This window comes from Diceros bicornis, chromosome 23 (assembly GCF_020826845.1).
Source record: "Diceros bicornis minor isolate mBicDic1 chromosome 23, mDicBic1.mat.cur, whole genome shotgun sequence".
NCBI lineage: Eukaryota > Metazoa > Chordata > Mammalia > Perissodactyla > Rhinocerotidae > Diceros > Diceros bicornis.
The window spans coordinates 758,451-777,328 of NC_080762.1; the positions used below are offsets into that span (position 1 = coordinate 758,451).

The 18,878-nt window shown below is 46.1% G+C and overlaps 1 protein-coding gene across 1 annotated transcript; it reads left to right on the forward strand.

Moving 5' to 3' along the window:
* The first annotated feature begins 278 nt into the window (after window positions 1–278).
* On the forward strand, window positions 279–14,189 carry PERP (p53 apoptosis effector related to PMP22). Its single transcript, XM_058566190.1, has 3 exons — window positions 279–614; window positions 9,763–9,903; window positions 12,761–14,189. Exons 1-3 carry the CDS (start codon window positions 401–403, stop codon window positions 12,985–12,987), a joined length of 582 nt encoding a protein of 193 aa, XP_058422173.1. The 5' UTR covers window positions 279–400; the 3' UTR covers window positions 12,988–14,189.
* Window positions 14,190–18,878: the final 4,689 nt, after the last annotated feature.

The window sequence follows — 18,878 nt, forward strand, 5'->3', positions numbered from 1 at the left end:
CCGGCCCTTGTGCCCCCGGCCCCCTGGCTCCCCCTGCCCTTCCGGCTCCCCCGATGCCTTTGCTCCTCCCCCCTCCCCCGGCCCCCTCGGCACCCCCGACCCTCCCTGCCCCTGAGTCCCCGGCCCGGCCCCGCCCCGCCGCCCGCTCGGAGCAGGGTAGGCCCGCCCCACCCCCAGTGACCGAAGCCCCGCCCGCCCGGCCCAGCCGCTGAGTCACCGCCTCCAGGTGGGGCCTCCGGGCGCCGCCTCCCCGCCGCCTCCCCTTTTGTGGCGCCGCCCGCGCTCGCGCCCCACTCTCTTGCGCGCCCCTCTCCGCGCACTTCTCCTCTCCGAGCCCCGCTCCTCCGATCCCCGCTCCTCCGCCCCGCGCCTCCTCTCCGGTCCCCGCGCCCGCGCCGAGATGCTGCGCTGCGGCCTGGCCTGCGAGCGCTGCAGGTGGATCCTGCCCCTGCTCCTGCTCAGCGCCATCACCTTCGACATCATCGCGCTGGCCGGCCGCGGCTGGCTGCAGTCGAGCAACCACCAGGAGACGTCCTCGCTGTGGTGGCGATGCTTCCATGAGGGCGGCGGCAGCGGGTCCGCCGAGGAGGGCTGCCTTAGCCTCATGGAATACGGTGAGTGCCGCCGCCTCCGGGAAGCCCTCCGGGCCGCGGCCGGGCGTGCGCCGGCCTGGGAGCGCGCGGCCTCGTGACGCCGCCGGTGTGAAGGGCTGAACAGGGTCCGGAGTGATAGGTGATTCAAAAAATACCTGTTTAGAACTTGGGTTCATGCATCCGACCAGAAGAAAAGAATGCAGTAGCTTAGGGTGCCCAGACCAGGCTCAACACGGAAAGAGAACGGTCCTAGTTCAAACTGTGTTTTCTTGGAGGGGTTTGTCGGTTACGTGCTGGAGAGGATTCCAGCCACTGAAAAGGGTCTAGGAGTGAATATAATGAACAGAGAGTATTTTCTTGGTGACCTGAACTTTCTCCCATTCCGCCGCCTCCGGCTCTTCTCAGGATTAAAATACAAGGGTTAAGTCGCGGGCCTTCGGGTCGCTGTCTGGTTCGTTTACCCCGAACCAAGCGGCAGCGGCTCCTCCTCCGTCAGAAAAGCCGCTTCCGTGGGAGTTTCAGCGGCCGCGACTCCAGGGGATCCCGCGGTGTTGACCCTCCGGGCTTGTGCTTGTCAGCTCTCGGCCCCGGGTGTCTTTTGGCTCAAGCGCGGCATTGCTGTTCAGAGAACTTGGTTTTGATCTGATTTGAAGTCTGAACAGCAAGCACATCTTGTACACCCCCAGATGAAGCGGAGTTGACATTTAATATTTTGCAGGTGGAGGATTCGTCTGACTTGTTAGTTGAGTGGCAGGAGGAGCGGGGTCCTGTGGGAGCCGCCCTCTGCCTGCTGTAGATGTGCGCGCGGCTGGGTCTGCGGACAGGCGCGTTTAAGTGGGTAATCAAGCTTAAAGCCAAATACCGGGGAACAGGGCCTTCTCGACCGAGCTGAACAGGTTTAAACGAGAAGGAAGGCGCCCCGCCTCTCCTCGTTCCCTGCTGGGACCACTGACTTGATTCTTACTCTCCCCCCAGTGGCCCCGGGCTGGCAACCGCTCTGTTTATTTGTGGCCTGTATCTGGGCTCCTGCTGCATCTTATCTGGGGTGGAAGTGTTTGGAAGTTCCCACTGTGAACTTTCCCCCAAAAGGAGGCATGGTCCTCATTAGCGGGTAATAAAATGTGAAGACTGAACCGAATTCCTGCTTTCCTGAAGGTCTGTGTTTTTCCTCTTAAAACAGAAACAGCTGCCCTGCCAGGGTCTGTATTATCCCAAGTCTTTTAGGTTTTTAAAGGGAATTAATTTCTTTGAAGCAATATATCTGTATCTTCTAGTTAAAATGCATTCAAACTCAGTCTCTTGCAGGGGACTTAGGCCTGCTTAAACGGGTGTGTTTTTAAACAGACTTGGATAACCACACCTCCCTCCAAAGACTACACAGACCCAGAGGACACTCAGCAATCCTGGCACGTGAAGTGAGAGGGTTAGCTTGCCCAGGCAGAGGTGCTGGCAGAGCCACCCCCAGTTGCTGGGACGGGATCTGGCCTGCAGGGCTGGGCTGAGAGCACTGCCTCTTGTAAAACATGCACAATGCAGGCTTTCTTTTTCTTGACTTGCAATATGAGCTCACCTTCCCAGGGTGTGGCTCTTCCAGCTCAGACTGATACAGTGTTTTTTACAGGGAAGGGAGTAAGCAGGTTTTGTTTCTCAGTTTAATTTTTTAATTAGACAGAAGTCGAAAGCATTAACTTTTTTAATTGTAAAGAAAACGCTGACCCAGTGTATAGTTTATGTTTCAATTTGATATAGAAATTGGTCTTTGTGACCTTTGCAAAGATACTTAATGCCAAAAACATGTTCAACGTGGCTTTTGCTCAAGACATAGAGTCAAATCATGCATCCAAGATCCTCCGTATTAGGTGGCCCTGGGAAGAAGAAAACGGGTGAGAGTCCACCGGGAAAGCCTGTCTCAGCTACTGGAGTCAGAGAGGAGGTGGAGTGTCATTACGTTTCTGCCCCATCTCCTCCAGGGACTCTTGGTGAGTTTGCCCCACAGTGTAGAAGCGTGAATTCCTACACCGTGGGGCAATTATCTAGGAGTCTCTGGACTCCTCAGATCTTCAGATGGCTCCAGTAAGGCCTTGCCGAAAACAGTTTACACCCGTCATATATGTTTACACCAGGTCATACTTTATCTGAAACGTGGTAAACAGTTTACACACCCCCACTTGTGTATGTGCAAACACAAGGGGTGGTTGATGGCTCTAATTAAAATGCTGTCTCAATATAGAGAACTGTGTGTACATCCACTTTGTAAAAACTTGTTGATATGTACTAGAAAATAAAGGCTGTGATTTACCATTGTAACTGTTACAGTATACAAAAGAAAGTATACCTTTTTATTACACTGTGCTTGGCCATTTCTTTTATTAGATGATATCGATGTCATTAATATGTTCATTTGGTGTTAAAGACACAGCTTATTCCTGGCAAGTACTGGTATTAAGACTAAATAATACAGGTGATTTTTATAAAGGTAAAGAATTCCTTAGAATTATGTAAAAAGCAGAATAATATATTCTGCACTGTTATTAACAGTTTTTTAAAAAAAATTTTTCAGATTACCATATCACCTCATTTTTCCTCATAAATGAACCACCTTATACACAGAATATTTTCTTTTACGTGATAGTAACAACTAAATAAATACCCAGTTTTACAGATACTTGTTTGAATTTTTAAAAAATCATGGTTTATATTTCTCAAAACAGGAAAAGAAAATTTAGATTCAAACATTGAAATGATCATTCAAATTTCACATATAAATAAAATGCAAGATTAAATTTGAATGCGTGTCCACGCATACTGTTTTTGCACTGCTGGCACCTTCTTTCCAGTTTTAAGAGAGAACACTCAGGAGGATATTTTCAGCAACAGCGATGTAGATTTCAGGTCGGAGCAGGCTCCAGCCTGTCCGGCGAGGCTGGTGGGGACTAGTTTCTGCGCAGGAATGACAGCGGGAGTCACTGTGGCGTGTTTCAGAGTTTGCCTTGGATCCCATTCAGATGCTCAGAGTCTCGTTCTCAGCAGAGACGACACCCTTTGAATCCACAGAATGTGGCGAATGTTTTTTTTTTTTTTTTTTTTTTTTTGTGAGGAGATCAGCCCTGAGCTAACATCCGCCAATCCTCCTCGTTTTTAGCTGAGGAAGACGGCCCTGGGCTAACATCGGTGCCCATCTTCCTCCACTTTATATGGGACGCCGCCACAGCATGGCTTACCAAGCAGTGCGTCGGTGCACGCCCGGGATCCGAACCAGCGAACCCCGGGCCGCCGCAGCGGAGCGCGCGCACTTAACCGCTTGCGCCACCGGGCCGGCCCCTGGCGAATGTTTTTTACATGACATCAGCCTTGGACAAGTCAAAGAATCAGAGTATTATACGAAATATTTTTAGGTCACTTAGCCCTATGGATCTGAAATGAACAGGAAATGAGAAAAATAGGTTACCAAGTTAATAGGTTTACATGAGGCTACATTGAACTTAAGGGGCTTCATTTTGAGATTATGCTCCTGGGGTTTTTTGGGGCGCAGGATGAGGTACTGAAAGGTTCTTTTATGAAAAGGCATTCGTAGATAGATGACTCTTTGGGGCACGTGTTTTAGTCTTTACATAGCAAAATAAATTGGCCACTCTTGATTTATTTTCATAATTAAAAAATATATATTTTGGTTTATAAAACCTAGAAGACTAGGCTCTGGTGGTCCAGCGAGGGCCTCGGGCCTTTTCGGGGCCTGACCTGTCTTCTCCCCGGAAAGGGGCCGAGACTGGCAGACCACCGGAATTAGGGAGGCGAGGGCCCCGCGCCTGCGGGCTCTCGCCGGAGCGCTAGTCCACACCCGACGGCTCCGGCTTCTCCTTGTTCGGCGACTTCGTTCAGTTCTCTCCACGATGCTGTTTGTTTACAAGTTCTTCTCTTCTACCAACGGAGCTGAAGGTGCGTCCCGCAGATTCTACCCTCCAGCCTCCTCCGACCGGACGGGCTGTCTGATGTTGGAGGGGAGGTCCTGAGGTCCCCGAGTTATCTTGTCTGCGCCCAGGGCGCAGCCCTGGGTTCACGTCTTCCTGAGCAGGGCGGTTTCCCGCGCAGACGTGAAAGGAAGCCCGTGCAGGGCCGATGTCGTGGTTCTGTGAAGCATCGTGGGCTCAGTTCCAGCACAAGCGCCGAGCGTGAAGGACTCGCACCAGCGCTGGCGCGCGCCGGTGGGACCCCGCGTTCCTCCTGCCCTCGCATCGCTTCTTCCTGGGAGATTTCTTGGGAGGCCTGCTGCCAGTGTGACGAGATCCCAGGTGATGGCGAGCGTTCTGTTTCAGGAGCACGACTTCTCTTACTGCGATGACCTCCTCGTTAAACTGCCGCAGCCTTTTCAATATGTCATCCACCCGTGCTTGTGTCCACTTGTAGACAGGATCTTTTTTATTTTTTAAACTATGGCTTTATCCGGTTTTCAGTTCTGCCTGTGAATGACATCAGGAACCCTCTGAAAACAACATGAAGAAATCTGACCAAAATCAGATTCACCAGGTGGGGCCTTAGAATTGTTAATAGCTGAATCCTTTGTTCTGGAAAGCACCCGCTCGGGTTGGGCAACAGCCTGGTGTCTGCAGGGCACTGAGTGAGAGGTCGGCCACAGACTGTTTTGGTCGATGTTTGGTGTCCACGTGTTAAAACTACTGACGAATGCAGCAAATCCATTAAAAGAAATCCTAACTTTGGGGGAAAAGTTGGTGACAGTCTCCAAAATATTACCCACAACATTAAACATATTAGTAGTGCTCGCCTTGTCTTAAAATAGAAGTTTTTTTGTTTCTTTTCACAAGCTTCAGTTTGATTTATGGTTTCTAGCTTGACGTTCAAGGTACTTATTTATTGTTACTTTTTGCTCTTTTCTTATCAGTTCACCTTACTGGTCTTTTCTCAGCCGTATTTGCCCTGTAACATTGTGTTTTCCTAGTCATCTCTGGAAAAAGATACAGCGTTCTTCCTCATGCAGAAAACTTAAAAACATGTCCCAGGAAAAACTCAGAATTTCATTAATGATCATTGAATGGTTTCTGTCTTGTTGACTTAACGTTGAATCTTTGCAATCGAGAACAAAATTTGATAAGCTGCTCTTCATGTAAATGGATCTTTAAGTGGCTTAGCGGTTAAGTGCTCGCTCTCGACTGCTGGCGGCCCGGGTTCGGATCCCGGGCGCGCACTGATGCATCGCTTCTCCGGCCATGCTGAGGCCGCGTCCCACATACAGCAACTAGAAGGATGTGCAGCTGTGACATACAACTATCTACTGGGGCTTTGTGGGGGGGGGGATAAATGGATCTTTAACGAATCTAAATTATAAGTAAATTTATAATGCTGCTGCTTTCTGTGACAATATGAACTTCTCCACGTGGTACTTAGAAAATAAACTTAGGACAGAAAAGAATATGTATAACACCAAACTGATCTTCCCTTAAGGAAACAAAACAAACAGAAAACCTTTCTATACAGAAACACGGCATCTGTTTACCTGGTAAATGATAATTGGCCTTGATAACTGAGGGTGAGAATCTTCCCCACTCTCTCTCATACACCCACTCACACACACACACACAATCAGGAAAGGCAATAACATTTAGTGTATAAAATAACAGTGAAGGACAGACTTGTCTTCAGAATAAAGATAGACAGTCTGCCTTCTAAGTACTGAGGACCATCTGTTGAATCACCGAAGAAGTTGCTTTAGGATAAGTTTTAAAAATTGATGTTTTCCATTGGGATGCTCTCATGGTATAATATAAAAATATAAATAGTTCCCTAAAGGGTTGGGTAAATTTGTAGGTATTAGGCTCATTCTGGGTCATTAAGTGAGGCTAAATGTCCTTAGGGTACAGAGTTATGGAGAATTGCCGTCTCAGTCTGCGTGGCTGTCAGCCCCCTTCTCAGGCAGAATATTGGGCTTGGAGCCCTGTGCAGACCTGGTGGAGCCCGTCTCATCATTTGACAGCAGAGTGGCCGCGACTTGAGAAGGCAGAGTGCTGTGCTCGTCACTCATCAGTCAGGACCTTCAACCACCCCGAGATTTGTCTTAAATGATCGTGAAATGATTCAGTAGGTGTTTCTGTGCAGCAGGAGCAGGTTTTACATGTTCTGTTTCTCAAGACTCAGTGTCCCTTAATTTCCATTTTGATTTTCTTTAGACTCAGCCTTTTAAATAAGCAAGACACTAACTGAATTGATTTGACACAGTATAAGAGAAGTCTGGCTCTAGGTTGGGGGAATTGGTTACTATTTCTTTTATTTAATTCCTTTCAAATACCTGAAACTAAGCATAAATTACACCTCAGCTGTGATGTTAGAGGAAGTAGTAATAGAACAATCTAACTTTGTATTAATTTTCCTCAAGTAAACAAGTAAAATTATTGCTATTACTGTTTATAGCAACGTCACACAATTTATTTAGCTATACTTCTGAAATCTTAATCTGTGATTGTCAAAGTTTGGTTATTGAAATATGTTTCTTGTTAGGATGTTTTTCCTGTTTTTATTGAAACTTCACATCTGCTGTGCAGTTTCTCTGCATCGTGTCTGCATTCCTCTGCATGCGTCCACAGAGATGTTGCTTTTCACTGCACAGATTTGTGAACTCAAAGGAAAAATCAGTGTCTGCTTATTTGAATTGAGTGATTGGATTTAGTTGAATTTAATGATTGGCAGCAACCGTAAAAATCTACAAAAATGAGACTATGATTGACGGAGGGTCGCATACTGAAAGCTATGTCCTCGGTTTTGGCAGTGCTGCGTCTGTTTTTATGAGGAGATTAATTGTCTGTCTTAGTGCTGGAACTTCAGTGTGGATGTAAGAAATACCAGGAAAATGCGGATTCCTGGGCACTGCCTCTACAGCTCTGATTGAGTGGGTCTGGAGGGAGGCTCAGGAGTCTGTATGTTTAGTAAGTGACAGTGGTGATTTTGACTCAGTGGTCTGTGGGCTGCACGTTGAGATGATCTATTTTACCTTGCCTCTAAAATCTCTTATTGATCTCACAGGAAGAACAAGAAGATTTGGAGGAAAGTAATGAAAATTATGAATGTAAAACTAGGTCTGTGCCGTCCCAGCCCCATCCCGACCGGTGCTACTGAGGGGTAATTTGTGGGAAAACATGGTGTTTCTGAGACATATAAACGTTTCTTCTCCTTGGTAACCTGTTATGCCCCAGCCACTCATAAGTCCAGAGGAGGGTGTGGAAGGGGTGTGGGGACAGGGACTTGGCTCGAGTCTGTCTGTGACGGATGGAGATGCAGACATGCGGGGGTAACTGAACCATCTTTGTGTGATGTTTCAGAACCTCGTGGAGGCAGAAGGAGGTGAAAACTCGAGGTGCGAATCCATGAGGAGCTTGGTGAACAACCAGGGCTGGAGGATTAATAGCTCCCTGGCTTTCCACAAAACTCTCGTCCTCACAATAACCCTGAAATAAGGCGTTTTTGGCCTTGGTTACAGATGCCTGGCTGACAGAGGCAGAGGCAGCGTATAGATGAGGCCCAGCTGCCTACAGAGCCCTCGCCCTTCCTGCTCTCCTGTGTCTTTGTTTAACTTGACTAGTCAAATGACCTAGAAGTCAGTGAGGTAGACTCAGCAGCCGAGCCATGTGGGTGGGAACAAAGCCAGGGCAGAGGCATGTGTAGCTGTCCTCAAATGCAATGAAAAGTAATAGCTTAAGTGTGCGTGCTCGTCCATCAAGGAGGGAACGGATAAATAAGATTTGGGCTATCCAGACCATAGAATGTTTTTTGGCCATAAAGAGGAATGAGGTACTGACACCTGCTACAGCATGGAGGAACCTTGAAAACGTCATGCTGAGTGAAAGAAGCCAGTCACAAAAGGCATACAGCATATGATTCCATTTATGTGAAACGTTCAGAATAGGAAATCCATACAGACAGAAAGATGAGTGGTTGCTGGGAGCTGGAGGAAGGGGGATGGGAAGTGACCGCTAATGGACATGGGGCTTCTTCGTGGGGAGAGGAAGATTTTGGAATTGTAAGTGGTGAATATAGTAGAAACCACTGAATTGTACACTTTGAACGGGTGAATTTCATGGGATGTAAATTATATCTTAAAAAAGAGTCTTGTTTTTAGACTCTTTTTTCTGTTTCTAGAAGTCAGACTCTGCCTGGGCCCCTTAGCAGCTGTGTGGCTATGGGCGGGTTGTTTGACTCTCAGAGCCTTATCAGGTCCTCAGTTCTGAAGAAATGGTGAATGTGAGCCTTCAAACAGCGGTGTGACATTAAGAGAGCACGTCTAGTTCTTGGCCCAGTGCCAGGTGCCGAGCAGTCCCTCCACAAACGTTGGTTATTACCTCTGGAGGGAAGGTGTGCGAAGAGAGGGTGCAGGGTGAACACGGGAGGTGCTGACTGGGGTTGTCAGCCCGAGGGTCACGGTCCCCCCATGTGCACGGGTGCAGAGTGGATTGCACAGGGTGGGAGGTGCCCTTGCAGAGCTTCAAACCTAAAACTCAGCTGCCCCCTCATCCTGACTGCTGGTGGGGCCAGCATCAATAACTAAGAACTCTGCAGCGAACTCTGAACACTTCAGAAGTTAAAATTTAGGTGAAAATTGAGACAGGTTGCTTGCACCTAGACTTGTGATAAAAATCACAGTCACTTTATAATTAAGTTGCTTTATCTCACATCTCTGCCTTGTCATAAGTATATATTTTCAATGATTATTTTTGCAGAAACCAAACATTAATATAAAACAAAGATCTTTTTAAAGGAGTTTGAAATATTTCCTAAAAAGACTGTCATTTGGATTGTTCAATAGCAAAAATGTTGTTTATTAGGATCATGTTATGTTGGAACTTGAGTGAACCTTTTAAATATACCTGTTTATATGGGCAATTTATGAAATGAGAGATAGTTTAATGAGGTTTCAGTTCCATTTCAGAGGTATAAACATTTGCCCCAAAACCGAGGGGAGAAGGCGTTACTGTGCATCAGTATATAAACCTCCTACATCTGTGAATTCTTCCCTTGAAATATGGAGATGCTTAAGTATTGTCAAAAGGAAAACTGTCCTTCCACCCAAATGTAATTCTTAGAAAGAAGAGAGCTCCGGGCGCTTTGAAGAGTGGTCCGTGGACCTGGCCTGTCCGTCCTGCTAACTGCCCTTTCCCTTCCCTTGCAGCGTGGGGCAGGGCAGCCGCCGCCATGCTCTTCTGTGGCTTCATCATCTTGGTGATCTGCTTCATCCTCTCCTTCTTTGCCCTCTGTGGACCGCAGATGCTGGTCTTCCTGAGAGTCATTGGAGGCCTCCTGGCCCTGGCAGGTAAGACACTGTGTCGGCAATTCTGCATCGCACCTTCGGCGACCGGAGTGTACTAGTGTCCAGTCCACACAGAAGATGCCGATTACAGTTCCTGATCTGTTCTTAGTAAACGTGTCCTCAAGGGCAGAAGTAGCAGAGGGGAGCTGTGTTCCAGGATCTGATCCCTTTCCTCTGTGGTATTTCCTCAGAGGGTGTTCTGTGCTCCCCATCCACGCGTGAGCTGCTCTCTCTCTTAGGTGACCCTGTGTCCAGTGACACCCTTCCCCCAGGGACCAGGGCTGTGTCAGCCCTGGAGGTGCAGCGTCTCCACGGTGGCCCAGTGCTGGCCTCCTGTGAGCTCTGTGCCGAGGGGACTGGAATCTTCCAGAACCATCTCACTTGTTGAAGGGGTTTTTCGAGCTTCTGATGTGGTGGGTCACGGGAGGGTGTTCTGCAGGGGCTGGGGGCCCTGGCAGGGGCGGGGTGCGGAACTGCCTCCTTACAGTGGAGAGCTAGTGCTGGGGCCGGGTGATCTAGTGATGCAGGAGGGTGGGGCTCAGAGTGAACACTTATTAATAGAATACGAGAATTAGAATCTCGGAGGAAGAAGTATTTGAGGTTTTAGGCAGGCACGTGGTCCTGGGGGAGTGTGTCAGAGGAGCAGGGTCAGCTTTAGACGCAGAGTGGGGTTTCCTGAGGAGAGAAAGAGAAGCTGCTGATAAGAGCAAGGCTGCAGGTCATTTCTCAAGATGCCAACCTGGGTCCTGGGACCAAAGCAGAAAGGCAGCCACAGACCTGGGCACAGACGCAAAGTGAGCGGATGGTCTCGACAGGTAAGAAGCCTCGTGACTGGAAGGGTCCGTGAGATCGAGCATGAGCTGGAGGAAGACGGCTTTGGGCTGGGTTCCCTGTGCTTAGAAAAATTGAGTTCACAGACTTAGGGCAGGACAAGCGAGGGCGAGAAGGCCCGGCTGGGGAGGGAGGGGCCTCAGAGAACCAGCCAGTGGGGCCCCGCCCTCACCTGTACATGGAAAGCTTTCTCCTGATTAAAAATAAGGTGTACTCCAGTGTCCCTCATGTTTCAAAGTTGGCTTTTGGAATAATATTTTAAAGTCAGAAACGGCTGGGAATCACAAAACATAAGGAGCCTTGTTGCATCCACCTCCACTTCTGTTTGGTGTTTTGTAGTTCAGACTTATGAGACCTTATCGAAGAAACACATTTGGTATAGCTTCCTTTCACTTGTCTCACAAGACTAGACAGATGCCTATTTTAAATCACCATTAGAAGTAACATGCTAGGACATTAACGGTCACTGAAAAGTCATAGTAAATGCTGTATGACCCAGCAGTTCCACTTCTAGGTATATACTCAAAAAAATGGAAAGGGACTTGAACAGATATTTGTACACTCGTGTTTTTAGCAGCATTATTCACAGCACGCAAAAGGTGGAAATGCCCCAAGTGTCCATCAGCAGATAAATGGGTAAACAAAATGTGGTCTGTACATACAATGGAATGTTATTCAGCCGTAAAAAGGAATAAAGTTTTGATATATGCTACAATGTGGATGGACCTTGAAAACATGATGCTAAGAGAAATGAGATAAACACAGAAGGACAAATATTTTATGATTTCACCTATATGAAATACCTGGGAGAGGCAAATTCATAGAGACAGAAAGTAGATCCGAGATTACCTGGGGCGGAGGGGAGGGGGTAATGGGGACAGAGTTTATGTTGGGGATGTTGAAAAGTTTTAGGTATAGATAGTGGTGGTGGTTACCCAACATTGTGAATGTATTTAATGTCCCTGAATTGTATACTTAACAATGGTTAAAATGATAAATGTTATGCTGTGTATATTTTGCCACAATTAAAAGTGTCCTAGTAAAACTCTTTCATCCATCTTAGCATTAAAACATTAAGGTCTGGTAATGGCCGCCTTGATACTTATACCCTGCTCATACTCTGCGACATGGCAGTACACACATGGAATATTAAGTAAAAAATGCATAACGTAGCATAGCATGTATGTACTCATTATAGCTTTATAGAATTAGGCATGCTCATTGAAAAAGACCACAAATGTAGATTTAACAAAGTTCTTTTTATTTTAAAGTGGCTTAAAATATTAATACAAGCATTAATAATAATTGTAATGATGGGACTCCTCTACCAAAGAGTTGAGAAATCTCCTTGATGTGCTCCTTCCCATTTCCTCCGTCACACTTCCCTAAGGCACTGGGTAACCCTCTTTTAATTCTATCCCCCTGCCCTCCATCTCCCCATTTCTCTTCTTCAGATTCCCACTTCCTCTGCAGGCCTTTCTCAAGATTCTCTGCATGGATCATTCCCATCATCGGTTCGCTGTTTCATTAATTTATTGAATGAATGTTCCAATGGTGTATTACTGAATATCAACATCGAGTTGTAAATGTGTGTCTGTGTGTGCACACACACGTGTGTAGGCAGAGATGTGATTTTTGCTAACACTGAAAATATTAGCTATGTGTTTGGCACAGGAAATAGACGAGAAAGTAGACCCTTCTTTACTGTCCTGCCCTCTCTGTGCACCATGGCTTTGCACTTTTGCTTTCGTATGTGCGATGCCTGCACACGTGCTGTAGAGAGAGTCCCCAATGGATTTCTGATGGTATTTCATACATTCAGTGCCTGACATCCCTGACACAATATCCAGTAGCATTTTTTGGCTCATGATTAACTAGAGGCCCCCAGCCCCTTTCCTTAGCCTTGTTTAGATGGATTTAACACTGATTTTAAGGCAGAAACGTATGGAAGAGGGAGTTAATCTGTTGTTACCATGCACTCCTTCATTCGTTGGTGCATTCATACTCTGGGATTTTCTCTTCCCCTTAGCGGTGTTCCAGATCATCTCCCTGGTCATTTACCCCGTGAAGTACACCCAGACCTTCAACCTTCATGCCAACTCTGATGTCACCTACGTCTACAACTGGGCCTATGGCTTTGGGTGGGCGGCCACCATCATCATGATCGGCTGTGCCTTCTTCTTCTGCTGCCTCCCCAACTACGAGGACGACCTCCTGGGCAACGCCAAGCCTCGGTACTTCTACACGTCCACCTAAGGAGGGGAAGGAGGAGGGAGTCGCTGCTGCTGGGGGGACCTGGGGGAAGAAACAGTTTCCTCCAGAATACCTGCAACCTATTAAACTAGTCAAAATGCTAACATAATTTGGGAGAAAATATTTCTTAAATGGTGTTATAGTTTCATAGTCATCTTTTATGTGTTTGTAGAGTTAAACGACTTACTTCTTTGAACTAATTACTATAATATGCCAATATTTCCTTATGTCTATCCATGCCATTTATACCACATTTGTAAAAGAATATGAATGTGAAACTTACCACTTTATAAGGTAAAAATGAGAAGGCTTCAAAGATTTAAGTAGTCTGATCAAGTTTCTGTTTTTCCCAGATAGAATGGACTGGGTTTGTTAAGGGCTAAGGAGAAGAGGGAGATATTGGTAAAACTGTCAATGACCAAATATTCTAAGAGAAATGCAAAAAATAAATATTTTTTTAAGCGTTCAGCTATTTAAAGAAGCAAAATAGTTTCCTAAATGCATATCGTTTGTGAGAATTTCTAATTAATATCCTAAATAATGGATTTTTTGCCAAGCTTCACGTTAACCTGATATGGCATCTAGGAAAGTATTCTTTCATGGCCAAAGGCTGTTGCAGTAGTGGGGCCTCCTTATGTAGCGAAATGTTAAGGTGAAATATTCTCTTTTAAAGTGGTTTATAGGGTTAGGGTGTGGGAAAATGCTGTGTTGATAAGTCTGTACGGTTTTGTGTCTGTATGTTCAGGACCAAAGTAGGTTGGACTGAAAGATGGCCTGGGTCTGGTTCATCCCGACCCATAGATGTGGTAGGCTGCTCGGTAAGGAGGGCCGTTCCTGTGACAGAAGGAGAAGAGGTGGCTGAGTTTTCCATCTCAAGGTGACTGGGCTCTGATCGTGCGGATACAGCTTCTGCTAGGCTGCCTCTGTAAGCAAACACTTATAGCTAAAAACCTGGTCTTCCCTGGTAAACAATTTAAAATATCTGAACATGCAGCAGGGGAATTCAGGGATGGGAGATTTCTCTGAATGACAAATATATGATGTATCGCATGGATTATTATTATTTTTTTTACCATTTGTACTTATATAATGAAAACCAATTCATTTTATATATCAAATTATTATTTTGTAGGTTGCAGAATAAGCAATGGCAGTTTTCAACATGAATATTTCCCAATAAACCAGGTGTTCTACTCTTGTTTCTACTTTGCAGTCCTGTTTTTTCACATCTGGGGAAGGGGGTTTTTAAAGATGCTTTGGGTGGAGTGGTAAGAGCATTGGATAAAATGAAACGTTGCTGGTTCTTAGTTTTAAGGGTCTTGCTCATTTTTGGTGTCCAGTAACAATTTTGAATGCGCTTTAATGGATTCTCGTAGTCTGAGTCCCTGAATTCTCCCTTAATGACCAGTTGAGGCCCAGGACACAGATATCAGATGGTATCTACCTGGTGCCACCACCAGAGGGAAATGGACTGAGGTTGCCGGCCCGGCCAGACGCCGGGGGCTGTGTGTGCTGCAGCTGCAGGCTCATCCTCTCTCATCTTCGTGGCACAGCTTCCCCTTGAGATGGACCTTCTTCACGTGGGTAGAGGGGCGGCAGGCAGCTCTCTTCTTCTTTTCCTCTTGCCACCTCCTGTTGGATGGCTTTTTCCTGCCATTGGTCATAGGTTAATTCTACTATGGTGTCTATAAATGTATATAAAGTTATTCCACTACGGTGTATATAAAGAAGGCTTGCGGTGTGGCATGGTGGGAGAATGGAGATATTTCCTGTTTGTGCCTCTGTTGGCCAGTTGGTTCTTGGCACTGAATCTTCTGTGCTTTTCAAAATACGAGGTGAATGTTTCTCATCATAAGTTCAGAAGTATGTAGTCTAGGTAATTATTTACATCAACATTAAAAAAATTTCTGTGACATGTAGGGAATTTGAAGCTATAATTATGCCATCTTCTCAAATAATAGCAGAGAATTCAGGAAGAGGATGGACACATAGAGGTTAAGAGGCTGGGTCTCCTATCACACGTGAAATGACTCGCAGGTACAAGCAGGCCCTGCTGCCTTTGGATTTTTCCCATCCAACTTTCTTCTTCCCCTCAGTAAATAACACTAAATCCTAATGATTGACCTTTAGGAAAAATACAGCTTCCTGGGACCAGTGAGCTGATATAGCGGAAGCGTTTCAACCTCAACTCTTTGTGACGAAGACTCACAGAGGGTCGTCACTTTGGCTAAAACATCCCACTTCTTTCAGCCTCTCCATTCCTTGTTTCACGTTCACCAGGACAGCTCCCTTTGTGACCTAAACAGAGCAGGAGAATTCCAGAGAATTCTGGAGAGTAATGAGGAAGTGGAGAAACCCTCTGAAGGTGAAAAATGCATTGCATAAATTTCCTGTGGTAAAGCTGAGTGAGTTTTGGCTCTGTAATTACATTAAGAGCCCCCACCCTTTAAATCAGCAGTTCTAGGTTCCCAAACAATTATCTCACACTCACACTATGAGTAGTCGGATGTGCTAAGTGCCATTTACTGTTGAATGTAAAAAAGGAGTAATATGTTAAGGTCTTCTGGTTGTCACACAAGGTAACTGGAGTGTCATTACTTTTAGCTTCAAAACCACACACTGTGGGACTGACATTAAGTTTCGATAGGCTTTCCTTTTTTAAGGAAATGAAAACAATGGAGGTATGCAGTTATAATAATTAGGTTGATTTTTGCTACAAACTCCACTGAAAGACAGTCCTATTAATATAGTAAACGTGAGTGCTGAATTGACCTGTGCTGTTTTCTGGACGACCTGGAAAGGGCATGTCTGAGCCTCACCCCAGCCTGGGCACCTGCTCGCTGTGCAGGCTTGGGCAGTTCACAGCCCCTCTGGTCTCATAACCTCACCTGTAAAACGGTTGCAAGTGATCTCTTTTCCTTCAAAATTCTCTGATCCAGTGTGTTTGTGTGTGTATCTGCTCATTTGTTAATTTACTCAAACATTCTTGGGAAAAAGGAAAAAGGGTAAAGTGATGCTGGTTTTTTTGGTGTATTTTTTTCAAATTGATTTTCATAATGGGTAAAATCTTTTTCGTATTGTGATGGACTTTTTTCTTAAATTGAAAATTAAGGAATATTCCTTTAGTTGAAAGAACTACTAACTAAGTGAATATAGACTCTGTCATGAGCATAAGTAACCCCAAAGCTTAGAAGAAAAACCTTATTTGTATCCCAGAGAGCTTCTGATTCCAGGTGGTGGAGTGGCCTCCGTTAAATACATCATCTGTCCACTATAGAAACAAGTGGGGACTAGTGCACAAGTACCAGAGGGAGCAGATCCTTAACAGAAGAGGGATACCATAGCTGGCCAGAGATTTGGCAGATTTCTGGACAGTGGAAATTGAGTGACGCTGTCAACAGCGCGATGAAGCTGTGGCCCAGAGTAAACTCAAGTCTGCTGTCAGGGGAGTGACAGCGGTGCCGCTCGGTAACTGCAAGAGGTGCCAGGCTTGGAGTGGCAGGAGGAGAGTGTACATCCTCGGGTTCGTTAGGGTCTGCCCGAGAGGAGCTCACCGGTTCTGGCCTCCCCTCCCCACCAGACTCCCATCCCAATGTGCACCGAACAACTGGCCTAAAGTGGCCACCTGCAGGCAAAACCCAGAGGAGGTGGCCATGCTCTGGTCTAAGTGCTTCCCATGTGCAGCCCGCGTGGTCCTCACCTAGACCCCCCGAAAGGGTTCAGCTAGTCTCAGTTGTTCGGAGAAGAAAGGGAAGCACAGGAATGTGAAGTAACTTTCTCCAGGTCGGACAGCTGGTAAACAACAACAGTGACAACAGACACGCACACAGCGTGGTGGTGTGGGTGCAGTGGTGTCATCGCCCACGAGTGCCTCAGGCGTCCCCTCCCCCCATACCTCCTCCACTGCTCTGTCTGCCAGGGAGGGCTGTGCCTTCCCGGTGTGTGTGGCATTTCATGATGCAGAGGTCTGGAATAAAGGTGGAGCACCAGAGTGTCCAGGACGCGCCAGGGTGGGGCTGCTGCTTCAGCGAGAGTTGGGGGAGGGCAGCCAAGGGAAATGAATGGGAGAGAGGGAAAAGGGACTTAAAAAATCGATCTGTAGGATCTGCATTATCTCACTGCCCAGTGTTTAGGAACACAGTTCACCCTGTTTCGGGTTTTCACGGTTGGACTGCCTTCTTTCGGAGCACTTCCCTGGGACTGGGCCACGGGAGGTGATACTTCTAAGCCTCACAGGTAGAAGCCATTTTCCGAGTCATCCCAGGGTGTCGCTGAGTGAGTCTTGGTGGCCTGATGGGGAGGCCTCGGCAGTAAACCCAGTCGCATCTTTTTGAAGCACTCAGTTTCAGCCTTTCTAAGATGTACTGCTTCAACATTACAGATTACTTGTCCTAACTGAAGTGTAGTTTTTTTAAGACACTAGAATCATCCATACACTGTATAGAATGTCGTGAGCCTTAATTATTGTTTATAGGATACTTTGAAATATGTCTTACAGAATAAACCACATAATGAACACATAATATTCACATAGAACATGGACTACTGGGTGTAGACACACCATCTTTCGCCCTTTGTCTTCTGTTACACTCCGGATATTCCTGATCAGACATAGAAACACACGGAAGGAGAGCTCCTCTTCACATTCATATCTCATCGCAGCTAAATCTTTTTCACCAGTACTCTAAGCAGAGGAAAGTGAAGGCATAACCCCATGTTTTATCTTAAATTTTTATATAAATGTTTAATCTGAAATATAGCCATGCTTGTTTTAATATGAAAATGTTCTAAATCACAAGTTAATTATGCAACCCTCCACCTTTACCCAAAATCTTCCAATAAAATAGGGCAGATGTGAGAGACACTTGTCACGTCTGAGAGGATATCGTCTCCCTGGAAGCAATTGTCTGAACCCTGACACCTTGACTTTAAGTTAGGTGGAAGATACAAGTCAATGTTCTTAACAGTCCTCTAATACTTAATTCCCTTCTGCAGAAGGAAATTCAGTGACACTCCAGTAAAACCATCATAGGATTTCAAAGAATTTTGAAATCTAAATTGCTGTGAAAGGGGATGGCCCTGAACGAGGATATTTCATGCAATTATGCAGCAAGGACGTGATGGGAACTGTGGCCGGTGCCTCTGCCGGGCGAGAGCCGCCTGCCCGGGAAGCTGGGATGAGGGGAGTCCATTCCGGCTCCCTGTCTGGAACTCTCTTCTTCCCTCGCTCTTTCTGCAACAGTTATTTTCACAGTGGGGTTTTAAAAGCAGGTCTATTGGGGTCAAAAGATTGCTTTATCTTATCTCTGTAGAGTGGTTTCAGGTTTTAAAATTCCTGAAGACAGACTGGGCCTGGTCAGAGCCCTTTGCTTTTTGAGATAATTATTTGGTGAGCTTGCCTTCTTATACGCACCAGCCATTTGTCCTGGATTTCTCAATTCTGGTAAGTATCTGGGTGTGTTTTCTGGGTGTGGCAGAGGTGAGTATAACTCACCTCAGGTGTGGGGAAAGACTGCCTGAAATGGAAATGAAAAGAGGCTCAGCCCCTGTCACTTATTCTGTGCTTAGTTGTCAGTCTCAAAAATTTACTCCCTTTAGCTGCAGAAGTAAAGGAAAGCTCACAAGTGTGTATGTAGGTGTTCAAGACAGTTCTCTGGGAAAGAAATGAATCCTGTTGGCTTAAGTGGCATAAGATTGTTTTAGTGATAAAATGAGTCACCAAATAGTCATGGTAGATGGTTGTATAATGGTTTGCCCAGCCAGTTTTTCCGGTACAAAGATTCAAGGTAATTAACCTGCTATTATCAACTGTTTTTGAATTGGTTATTTTTAGGAAGGAACACTTAGATTTGAAATAAAACTCTGAATCTACTCACTAAAAGTAAATTGCTGAG

Excerpts from the sequence above, each read along its gene's own strand:
- PERP (XM_058566190.1), top strand. The coding sequence starts at position 401 with ATGCTGCGCTGCGGCCTGGCCTGCGAGCGCTGCAGGTGGATCCTGCCC. Across the intron at positions 615-9,762 it reads CCTTAGCCTCATGGAATACG|CGTGGGGCAGGGCAGCCGCC; the intron begins GTGAGTGCCGCC and ends CTTCCCTTGCAG. Across the intron at positions 9,904-12,760 it reads AGGCCTCCTGGCCCTGGCAG|CGGTGTTCCAGATCATCTCC; the intron begins GTAAGACACTGT and ends TCTTCCCCTTAG.